This window comes from Prosopis cineraria, unplaced genomic scaffold (genome assembly GCF_029017545.1).
Source record: "Prosopis cineraria cultivar Desert tree isolate PC_DT_omini unplaced genomic scaffold, ASM2901754v1 PC12, whole genome shotgun sequence".
Lineage (NCBI taxonomy): Eukaryota > Viridiplantae > Streptophyta > Magnoliopsida > Fabales > Fabaceae > Prosopis > Prosopis cineraria.
In genome coordinates this window covers 25,520,128-25,532,449 of record NW_026555343.1, presented here as the reverse complement: position 1 = coordinate 25,532,449, position 12,322 = coordinate 25,520,128, and the positions used below count along the sequence as shown (strand labels likewise).

At 35.1% G+C, this 12,322-nt stretch overlaps 1 protein-coding gene across 6 annotated transcripts in view; it reads left to right on the top strand.

The window, feature by feature from the left end:
* LOC129289583 (phosphatidate cytidylyltransferase 4, chloroplastic) overlaps positions 1-11,840 on the top strand; it is a 36,799-nt gene extending 24,959 nt beyond the window's left edge. For 4 of the 6 annotated variants that reach the window (XM_054926376.1, XM_054926374.1, XM_054926372.1 and 1 more), the window contains one exon: positions 9,915-10,504. In XM_054926376.1, coding sequence (XP_054782351.1) covers positions 9,915-10,023 — 109 coding nt within the window. In that variant the 3' untranslated portion in view covers positions 10,024-10,504. Of the gene's footprint in view, positions 1-9,914; positions 10,505-11,579 lie in introns of those variants that run through there. The other 2 variants (XR_008588172.1, XR_008588171.1) reach the window with 2 other exon arrangements.
* The last annotated feature ends 482 nt before the right edge of the window (positions 11,841-12,322 follow it).

Genomic DNA, 12,322 nt, shown 5'->3' with positions numbered 1-12,322 from the left:
TGCGAAAAAGTGAGGGTGGCATCTATTGAGGAAAAAATGGTAGAAAATCGGTTGAAATGGTTTGGGCATGTACAAAGAAGACCAAGGGAGGCACCAATGAGAAGAGTGGAACGTATAACTTTGAGTCCGATTAAGAGAGGTAGAGGAAGGCCTAAGAGAACACTCTTGGAAGTTGTTGAACGCGATCTCTTAATTAATAATATTCCTAAAAGCTTGATAAATGATAGAGCACAATGGCGTCTTGCAATCCATGTAGCTGACCCCACCTAGTGGGATAAAGGCTTGTTGTTGTTGTTGTTGTTGGTATTTCTAGTGCCTCTTGGATGTTGTTGGGAATGCCGAATTTATCCAAATTAGTAATGAAGGCTCGATACCTAGGAAAGAGAGCCTCGTAGAAAATATGCTTCTACATTGGATGCAAAGTGCAAGATTGAGGTTATTTCCTAAAGAGAAATATGTAGATCAATATCAATAGATTCATTTTGCCTCAAGGCCTCTTTAAGTTATTTGAATTTCTATGCTAATCATAGTTTGATGAAAATTAAAATTTAATATTTGGAGTCATCTAACCCTTCATGAAACCTTGGGGCCAACACACAAGAGGCTCTAGAATTCAACTGTAAGGTCTAAGGTATAAACCAATTGTCACCTAAAAATTCCAAGGTTTGAATCCTCAATTAAATTTTGTGAAATAGACCTATTTTGCCTTGTACTCTTGACTTCCAATACTCATGCTTAATTTGGATTCTCAAACCTACCCAAGATGATTTGGTTACGACTTGTTTATGCCTTACAAAAATTGTTAGGGACATTGACAAGGTTTGACCTTTGTGCTAGCATGATTTTCACTGCTACCATAACATAATTGAAGAAAATGCTATTCCCTTCATTCACAAATGTATGGCATTTTTAACCGAATCCTTTCTCTCAGTAAAATAGTTACTTTTTTTCAAAATAACTCTATCTTTTTATATCTACCCCTATTTAATGGAGTGTTTTATCCTAAAATAAATATAAAGTAATTTATTCAATAAGGGTACTTTTTGGAAAAAAGGCAATAATTACACTTTGAAAGACTAAAAACGCCTTACATTTTTTAATATCCAAACTCTCAAAAAATGCCTTACATTTTTTAATGGAGGGAGTCCTGTTTTTTTGAGTCTGATAATTATATTTTAGTTAATAGGAGTTTCTAATATAAAGACAACAAGCCTGCCTCTTAGCAAAATAAAATCTAGGGTAAATCAATGAAATCTGTTTAGATTAAATGTCTAACAGATTCTATCCTAAATATTAAAAAATAATAATTGAATATCGGGGAAAATAGCAATAAATGAAACAATTAAATAAAACTGGAATAAATTAAAAGGAGATCAACACCTTCCATACGGAATAGAGAACACCGCTCTTCAACACTCCCCCTCAAGCTTGGCTATAGATATTGATCATGCTAAGCTTGTCGTTGAAATTCTCAAACTGCTTTGCAGGAAGGGATTTTGTTAGTAGTTCAGCAACTCATTGATTGGTGGGTGTGCAAGGCACCTCTAAAATTCTATCATCAAATTTTTCTTTGGTAAAGTGACAGTCAGTTTCCAGATGGATAGGATTTTTAACCATTCCAATTATAGCCATGTTATCACACAAAACCTTCATAGGATTCTTAGAGCCAATTTTTAGTTGTCCATAATCCTTCATAGACAGTTTGAGCCAATGCTGTGAGTTTGTATACACTTCCTCCTCTAAATTGCCATTTAAAAAGGCATTTTTTACATCTAATTGGTAAAGTGGCCAATCATGATTGCAAGCGAGATCAATGCCTTAATGGTGTTGAGTTTAGCCACTAGAGCAAAGGCCTCCTTGGAATCATACCATAAATTTGAGTGAAACTCTTGGCAACTAATCTTGCCTTGGATTGTGTTTGATAGGAAGGACCCATCTGTATCCAATGGTGGACTTACCCTTTGGCAAGTGTGATTTCCCATGTGCCATTCTTTTTCAAGGCATTCATCTCTTCTTGAATAGCATCTCTTCACACTGGAATCTTAAGTGCTTTGTAAACATTTTTGGGAATTTGCTTAAAGGTTATATTAGTAACAAATGTTCTCATAGCAACAAATAATCTATCATGGCAAATGCAGCTACTGTTATAATTAGGGTAGAATAGCACTCATATTTTATTCATAAGCGTTTACATATATAGAAGAGATGAGAGGAAGAGAATCTACACAAATCACTAATACCTCTCCTTTTGGCAAATCAAATTAGATGCTGATAAGAGATAAAAAAATAGATATTAATAACATATAGCAGTTCTTTAAATGGAGAAAAATAGGTCTAATCTTGATATGAGCCTATGGTGCCTTAGGACCTTATCCAACACTCCCTCTCAAGCTGGTAAATAGATGTTAATCATTCCTAGCTTGTTTCTGAGTTCTTCAAATTTGTTTTGGGTCAAGGATTTGGTCATAATGTCTACAATCTGGTTCCCTGAAAGGATGTAAGATAGATCTATCACGTTAGCTTCAATTTTTTCTTTGATAAAGTGTCTTTCAATTTCCACATGCTTCATGTGGTCATGTTGAATAGGGTTGTTAGTGATCTTTATGGCTGACATATTATCACACCATACCTTAATCGAACCATTCAGATCAATCTTCAATTCCTTCAAGAGACAAACAATCCACATCCCTTCACATATTCTTAATGATAAGGCTCGATACTCTGATTGTGCTGAACTTCTTGACACTACCAGTTGCTTTTTACTCCTCCAGCTCACTAAATTTCCCTTCACGTAGGAACAATACCCAATAGTTGATCTTCTATCACTCTTTGAGCCTCCCCAATCTGCATCAGTGAATAATTCAACATTTCTGATGACATTCTTTGCAAAAAATAGTCCTTGTCCAGGAGTCTTCTTCAAGTATCTAAGAATCTTGTAAACTGCTGTCATGTGTTGCTTTTGAGGAGCACTAAAGAATTGACTCAACACTAACTGGAAAGCACATGTCAGGTCGTGTGTGGGACAAACAAATTGGTTTTCCCGCTAACCTTTGGTATCTTTCTTTGTTTGCTGCTGTGCCATTTGGTTTAATTGTCAACTTCTGATTTAGTTTCATTTGAGTATGTGCAGGCCTTGCTCCTAACATCCCTGTTTCCTTTAATAAATCTAGAGTGTATTTCTGTTGTGATACACTAATCCCCTTTTGTGTTCTTGCCACTTCCATTCTCAGGAAGTATCTTAAGGGACCAAGATCTTTAATCTCAAATTCTGCTGCCATATTTCCCTTTGGTTTAGTGATTTCTTCCATATCATTCCCTGTCAACATGATGTCATCCACATAAACAATAAGGACTGTTAATTTTTCTCCACGATGCTTGACAAACAACATGTCATCTGTTTGGCATTGTTTGTATCCCCAAGACTTGATAGCTTGAGAGAATTGGTCAAACCAAGCTCTTGGAGATTGCTTTAATCCACATAGCGATTTGTACAACTTGCAAACTTTATGAGAGTTTTCAGAATTTCTCAAACCAAGAGGAATCTCCATGTATACTTCCTCATCTAGATCACCATTTAGAAATGCATTTCCAACATCCAATTGGTGAAGTGGCAATCTAGATTAGCAGCAAGTGATAATAAGACCTTAACTGAGTTGAGTTTCACCACAGGGGAGAAGGTCTCTTGGTAGTATATGCCATAGGTTTGAGTGAAACCCCTTGCAACTAATTTGGCTTTATATTTGTTTATACTTCCATCAGGGTTATATTTCACAGTGAAAACCCACCTACTGCTAACAACAGATTTTCCCTTTGGCAAGTTGGTGATCTTCCAAGTTTGATTCTTGTAAAGTGCCCTTAGTTCTTCATCGATAACCTGCTTCCCTTTATATAGCTTCTTCAAAACTATTAGGAATTTTCACTTGTTCAACATTCACTACGGATGTCTTCATGTGGGTACAACTCCTCTTTGCTTTGCTAAGAGCAATAGGCCATTGTAGGTCTTCAAGACTCACCTTAGGTGTGGAGTCATGGCTTTGCATCGGAACAGAAATGGGTTCAGCTCTTTCTCTATTATGGGTTTGTTTGCTGGCACAATTAGGTTCCTCCACCCTAGTTTCGAGGTCATCAAGGAACAGGCTAGGAGGTTCAAAAGGATTAATATCCTGAAAATTCTGGTCTGTTTTGGGAATTTCTAGAATTTGTAGAGTCTGTTTGGTGAGGATCTGAATTGATTCTTGGTGAAACATCAGTATATTGAGGTAAGGTTGTAGAATCAAAGGAGTCAGTATGTTCAAAGGTGTTATCTAGTGATATATGGGGAACATCCTGTTTCTGTCCAGATTTGGAATATTAATGATGATCATTGCAAATCAGCGATTTATTCTCAGATTTATTCTCAATAATCTCCCCCTGAATGGGTGATTTGGACTAATAGGGTTGTTTTTCAAGGAAGTGAACATTCTTGTCACGTATACTTTATTGGTGACAAGAGCAATACATTTATACCTTTTTTGACTGGAAGAATAACCCAAGAAAATGCATTTTATGGCTTTAGTATCCAATTTTCCTGCTCTCATTATAAACAAAAGCTGTGCACCCAAAAATCTTTTGAGGGATGTTGGTAGTAAGAGGAGAGTTAGGAAAACTTTCAAAGAACTTTTGAAAGGGTTTGGCAAAATTTAAAGTTTTGGAGGGTAAGCGATTTATAAGATAAGTAGATGTAAGAATAGCATCCCCCCAAAATTTGTTTGGAACATTACTTTCAAACATAATAGCTCTAGCTTCTTCAAGTAAATGTCTATTTTTTCTTTCAGGCACACCATTTTGTTGAGGTGAGTAAACACAAGATGTTTGATGATGTATGCCTTTTTCTTTCAAATAAACAACAACAACAACAAGAGGTGTTACATGATTGCAAGACGCCATTGTGCTATGCCTTTTTCTTTCAAATAATTTTGAAAATTCAGATTCACATATTCCCTCCCATTGTCACTTCAAAGAATTTTTATGAAGTCTGAAACTGATTTTGAACAAAGGAATAGAAGTTTTTGAAGATATTGAAAACTTCGAATTTTTCTTTCATTAGAAATGCCCAAGTCAAGCGAGAATGATCATCAATAAATGTTACAAATCATCTTGTTTTAGAATTTGTTTCAAATTTGGATGGACCCCAAACATTATTATGGATGAGAGCAAAAGGGTGACTTGGTGTATATTTGTGGGATGGATAAGAATTTTGAACTTGTTTAGCAAAGTGGCAAGTCTCACAATGAAATTCAAAAATTGACTTTTTATTGATATTTGGAAATAAAAGTTGCAAATAATGTGGACTAGGGTGGCCTAACCTAGAGTGCCATAATATCAAGTCTTCGTGAGACATAACAAAAAACACACCATAACTTCTATTTGATGGAAATCCATGGATATAGTAGAGCCCATTCCTCTTCTTGGCATTGCCAATCATCCTCCCTAAGGCCAATTCTTGAAAATCACAGCCACTTTTGTCAAAAGTAACATGAGATGCAACACATTTTTCAGATAGTAAGCTGCACTTAATCTCAAGTACATATAACACATCCTTCAACATAATATTTTCAGAGATTATCACAGTGCCAGATCCCAATGCTTCAACATACTGTCCGTTTGCAACTTCAACAGTTTCATGCTTAGAGAATTCACTAAATTCAGAAAACAGATTCCTAAAACCTATTACATGATCAGATGCCCTAGAATCGATGATCCAAATATTGTTGGATTTTTTCATACTATTAAGAGTTTGAGTTAAAGCTGTACCTGCTTGTGCCATAGTCACAGAAGGAGTATTGTTCTCACATATTTTTGCGGATACAGAATGTTTCTCCAGAACTTTCCTTAAGACCAGCAGCTCTTCAGTGCTTAATCCCCCAGTTTTAGCTTCTGTTGTGGTTACTGACGGTCCCTTGCATTTCTGTTTGAAATTATGAGGCTTGCCATGTAGCTTCCAGCAGGTTTCTCGAGTGTGTCTATTTTTATTGTAGTGATCACACCTTCCATACTTCTTACCCTTCATATCTCCCTGATTTCCTTTGACAGCAAGTGCAGAAGCTGAGTGAAGTAGAAGAAGGTGTAGAATGTCCTTGAGTTAAAATCTTTCGACTTTCTTCACATTTAAGCATGTTAAAGGCATCTTCTAGTGATGGAAGAGGCCTCATGCCCATTATATGTCCTCGAACATCCTCAAAAGAGTCATTGACTCCTAGTAGAAACTCAGCACCTTTGTTGATTGACTATCTTTCTGTAGTACTCCCCATCTTTTTGACAAGACCATTCATGGACCTTGTAAATATCAATTTGTTGCCATAGCCTAATGAGAGCACTGTAATATTAAGTGACAGATTGCTCTCCTTGCAAGAGATTTTGAAGCAATTGCTTCACTTGAAAAATGGCAGTCGTGTTCTTGCTTGAGTAGGTGTGCTTTGTAGATTCCCATATTTCTTTGGTTGTAGTTGCCAATAGGTAATTTTTGCCAATCTCGATAGTCATAGAATTCACAAGCCAGGCCATAATCATATTGTTTTCTGCCCACCAAGACTCGAACTTTGCATCTGTAATTTTTGGAGGATTCTCTATGAGGTATTTCTCGCGATTCTTTCCTCGAACAAACATCAAAATATGTCGCTACCATTAGAGGTAGTTGTTGTCATTGAGATGATGAATGATTATAGCTTGCGAGAATGAATCGTTCCTTGAACTCAACATCCCAAAGGGAGAGTTCATATTGTGCATGTTCAAACCAGTACCTTGTGAGTCTTCGTTGGTTGATGATATTGTGCCTTCACTTGTGGTGAAGACTAGCAGTTGGTTTGTTAGAGCTGTCCTATATGCCATTGATCACAGACCAAGGCTCTGATATCATGTTATAATTAGGGTAGAACAACACTCATATTTTATACATAAGAAGCGTTTACATATATAGAAGAGATGAGAGTAAGAGAATCTACACAAATCACTAATATCTTCCTATAATCTTGGAAAATCAAAAACAACAACAACAACAAGCCTTTATCTCACTAGGTGGGGTCGGCTATATGGATTGCCAGACGCCATTGTGCTTATCATTTATCAAGCTTTTAGAAATATTATTAATTAAGAGATCACGTTCAACAACTTCCAAGAGTGTTCTCTTAGGCCTTCCTCTACCTCTCTTAATTGGACTCAAAGTTATATGTTCCACTCTTCTCACTGGTGTCTCCCTTGGTCTTCTTTGTATATGCCCAAACCATCTCAACCGATTTTCTACCATTTTTTCCTCAATAGGTGCCACCCTCACTTTTTCGCGTATGTGCTCATTTCGAATTTTATCTTTACGTGTATGTCCGCACATCCATCGTAACATTCTTATCTCTGCTACTCCAACTTTATGCTCTTGCTGTCCCGTTAGAGCCCAGCATTCACTACTATATAACATTGCCGGTCTGATAGCAGTGCGATAAAACTTTCCTTTAAGTTTATTAGGCACCTTACGGTCACAAATAACTCCTTTAGCTTTTCTCCAATTAAACCACCCAGCTTGAATTCTATGTGAAATATCTCCACTGATTTCGCTATCATTTTGAATAATGGCTCCCAAATATCTAAACTTTTCCGCTTGAGGTATAATTTGATCTCCCAATTTCACTTCCAAATTATTTTCGAATAGTCATTTACCAAATTTACAATATAAATATTCCGTCTTACTTCTACTCAGACGAAAACCTTTTGACTCCAATGTCCTCCTCCATAACTCAAGTTTGCAAATAACCTCTTCTCTTGTTTCTGCTATAAGAACTATATCATCCGCGAAGAGCATACATTTCGGGATTTCCTCTTGAATATGTTCCGTCAAAACATTTAAAATCAAGTTGAACAAATAAGGACTCAGAGATGATCCCTGATGTAGTCCAATCTTTATAGGAAAATCCTTTGTTTGACCACTAGGCGTTCTTATACTAGTTTTTACCCCCTCATACATATCTTGTATGGCTTTAATATAAGCAATCCATACTCCCTTTTTTTCCAACGCTTTCCAAAGCACTTCTCTTGGTATATGGTCATAAGCTTTTTCCAAATCAATAAAAACCATGTGTAGATCTTTATCTTTACAACGATACTTTTCCATTAATCCCCTTAGTAGATAAATCGCCTTTGTAGTTGATCTACCTGGCATAAAACCAAATTGATTCTCAGAAATACTTGTCTCCAATCTCAACCTGTGCTCAATTACTTTCTCCCACAATTTCATTGTGTGGCTCATGAGTTTAATCCCTCTATAGTTAGTACAATTCTGAATATCTCCTTTATTTTTATAAATAGGAATTAATGTACTTCTCCTCCACTCATCAGGCATTTTCTTGGACCGTAAAATTACATTAAATAACTTAGTTAACCATCTCACCCCTTCTTCACCTAAACATTTCCACGCTTCGATAGATATACAATCAGGTACGTTGGCTCTACCATTTGCCATTTTCTTAAGAGCTTCCTTTACCTCCTTATCACGTATTATTCGATAGAATGACAAATTTTGTTCTCCTTCACCAGTTACTAAATCCTCCAAGTTACTAGATGAATCCTCTCCATCATTGAAAAGTTTAGAAAAATAAGTCTCCCATCTATTTTTAATTTCATCATCTGTAACTAAAATTCTTCCCTCTTCATCCTTAATACACCTTACCTGTTCTAGATCTCTTGATTTTCTTTCCCTACTATTGGCAATCTTATAATCTTGGAAAATCAAATTAGATAAAAAGCAAATATTAATAATAGATATCAGATCTTCTTTAAATAAGGAAAAATAGGTCTAATCTTGATATGGGCTTATGGTGCCTTAGGCTCTTCTCCAACTTCCTCTTGGAACCATCTATCTTTAAAACAGAATCTAATAGACTTATATGAAACTTTATGGATTTTGAACAACTTTTCTTCTTAGCGCCAATTGAGAAGATGGAATGCTGTGTCATGCGGAAAATAATGACTAACTAATTTCTAATATAAATACTATAATAGAGCTTAACTGCTTAATTTCCAAATTCTTCAAAGTAAAATCAAATTTACTAGTGATTTATGGTAAAGAAATTTTGGATGTGATGAGTGCGGTCGTTGAGTCCTAATTGGTTTCATATGAATCTGGAAATTGTTCCATTCGTATATGAACGAATTTTGCCCAGTCTTGTTTTGTGATTGTGTCCCATGAAGCCCAATTCAAATATCGAGGAATTGTTTATTTGCTAATTTACTGATCTTGAGCATTCGTTTCCCTATTTGTTTTATCTGAAAGAAGAGTTGTTGTCTCGTATAAATCAAAGTGAAAAGGGATGAAATATTATTAGAACTTTCATCTAATTTTACTATCGGAACAGACTTTTAAAATTTGCAATAAATATAAAATAGACTTGCAATTCTTGTCATCTTTTAGCATGTAATCCTAGATCATGTGGGTGGAAGTTTCTTCATGGCTGCCCATTCAAATCAAACCTCGTAATTCCTTCTGCCCATAGTTGTTTGGAGGTTAAATAAATTGTCAACTAGATGTCTTTCCCCATGCAATATATGGGATAAATGATAATTTAAATTTTTTTTTTAGAAGATTGAACTTATTTGTCTCACATTTAAACCCTAGTGAAATGTGTAGAAAAAAATTGAATTTAAAAAGTTTGTGGGGAGATCAATGCAAATATGTGGAGAAATATCAAAATAATAATAAGAAAAATTGTACGGAACCTACCTATGTCTTGTAATCTAGTGGCATGCAAGTTCCCTTGTAAGTAAGAGGTCATGGATTTGATCCTGCTAGTAACCTCAGGACTTATGAATAGCATGGCTTTTTATAGATTTTATATTTTTATATATATGAAATCCTGAACTTCACAATGACATCATGCGAAACTTTCATGCAGGTGGAATACTAGACAGGGTGGACAGTTATGTATTCACAGGAGCACTTGCCTATTCTTTCATCAAAACCTTTCTACCGCTATATGGAGTATGACAGTGAAGAGAATTTGAAATGTTGCTTTGCATGACTCTGGGAAACTCGTGGATATTTTCCAATGGGGCCAAGAAACATGAAGCATCACGTAAATTTGGATCAAGATGTTGAGTGGAAAGGATAGAAAATTTTGAGGATCATGGGAACAAAAAACACCAGGTTTTTTCTTATTTCCTCAACCTCAGTCCTCAGTTAAAATCTGCATTTCTTCTCTTCCATTATGCTTCCACATTTGTATGAAATCGCAGGTTCGACAGCTGACCAGATATATATATATGTGTGTGTGTGTGTGTATCGGCGAGTTTTGCATCCGCTTTTGTTCTTAATTGTAAATAATCATAATTGACTTTCAAAAGAACAAGGGCACAGCTGGCTGTGGTTTGTGTCATTAGTATTTATTATTCAAGTCCAAAGTTAGAATTTCAGCATTTTTAGTTAACAGCAGGAACTATTTAGCAGGATGTGCATGGAATTTTTAACATATTCTTACACCCCGAAGTAATTATTTTAGGCTCCCATATTATTCCAATGTCATCTTTCCTTCCATTTTGAAGGTGGTCATAATTGAAACGCTGGCATATATGAAAATATCATCAATTGGCTGTGGGTTAAAACTCAGTTTTCGGAAAGCAACTTGTCACCGTGTTATTAGTTATTTAATTTGAGGTTAGAGGTCTGATAATGTTTACTTTGTTTCAAAAACTAACGTAAATTGCAACTTTGTCCCTCAAATTATAGTCCTTATAAAAATTCATCTTGGTTAAAGTAGGATTTCAAACTTAAGATTTTCCTCCCACTTCAATCAGGGTAAAGACATTTTTGTTCCATGTCTCCCATCTCTTCAGAACAACGGGATCACATGTTTCATGTCTGTCTGGTGGAAGCTGAAAAACTTTATAGTTTTTCTGTAAATAGAAGAGAGTTCAAGTTCCAAAACTAAAATAAGGCTGTCGCTGGAAAAGCAGTATTATAAATTCTTGCAAAATGGGTTTCCAGTGTCAGCAAATTTGCAGGTTCTTGACAAAGATATTTAATATAGAGACAAAACAACTACTGGTTTCTATGGTTTTAACTTGTTTTGGTATAGGTCCTGCGGTCCCTCTAGTTTATCTTGTTTCCAACATTAGCTTTTTAATTTTTGAGCATGTCTAAAAAAATAATGAGATGACACATTAAATATGCTAATCTGTGAGTAAGGTCGTTAATATTTGTGGTGAGGTGAAATTATGATTTAACATATTAAAACATGAAACACGAAACAGAACAGGCTGGTTAATGATAATTTGTTGAATTATAATTCCACTTTAGCATAGATTAATAGTGGTAGTTACGGTCCAACGTGTTTAACATTATAAGTGCTATCTCATTGTCTTTACGGACATTCAAAAGTAGAGGGGTTAATTTTGCAAGTAGGCTAAACTAGAGGGGCGTGAAGCAATGGAAGAAAACTAGAAGGATTTATATTGAAATATATTAAAACTGTAGGGATTAATAATTATTTTTTTTTTTTAATATTACATTTCAGCAATGTTTGTCATTCTGACAGTTGAAGGCTGTAAAACTTTGGATTTAGGTTGTCTTGGGATCAAACAGTCACGTCCCCTCCAAAGACACAAAGTTAGTCACTCCATGCATCTGGATGGGACAGGACTCAGATCTTGGGAGAAGCCTAACCTAAAATTCAGGCTCAGTCACAAGATGCTGATGTCATATGCATTGTTTAATTTTTCCTTTTCGGTTGTTCATGTTTCTTTGGTACCAAAGAAAACATCTCTTTTCTTCATTCATGCATCCCAGCCATTGTAAATGAGTCGATCGTGATCTAACCTAATCATTTTTGGTCAAACCATTACTATTATTGTTTTACTTACAATCAGGGGTACTTTATAAGTTTTACCAGAAATTAAATTAAGATAACACAATAAATCTCTTTAGATGATAACAATTGATTTTTTTTTTAAAAAAAAAAAAAAAACTTGCTAGCACTTCTCTTTGCATAAAAATTCAATTCCTGAAGTTATCATCTACCTAAATAGTTTTATTTTTACTTTTTTTTTTATATTCAAAAGTTTAAATGAGTTGGGTTTTGAAAATTCACTATGATTAAGACATATTGTTGATTTCAAATAGTGTCTGTTTACATATTGTTCATCAACAAAGTTTCTACTAGTTTTTACATTAGCAGTGAGACTTGTTTTCATGGTATAGTAGAATAATAAGTCAAATTTTTACCAACTGAATCAATTTTCTTTTTCTTTTTTGTTTATCGTATAATTGTTTAACAATGACCATTAACAAGTTGGTAATGTCCCTACC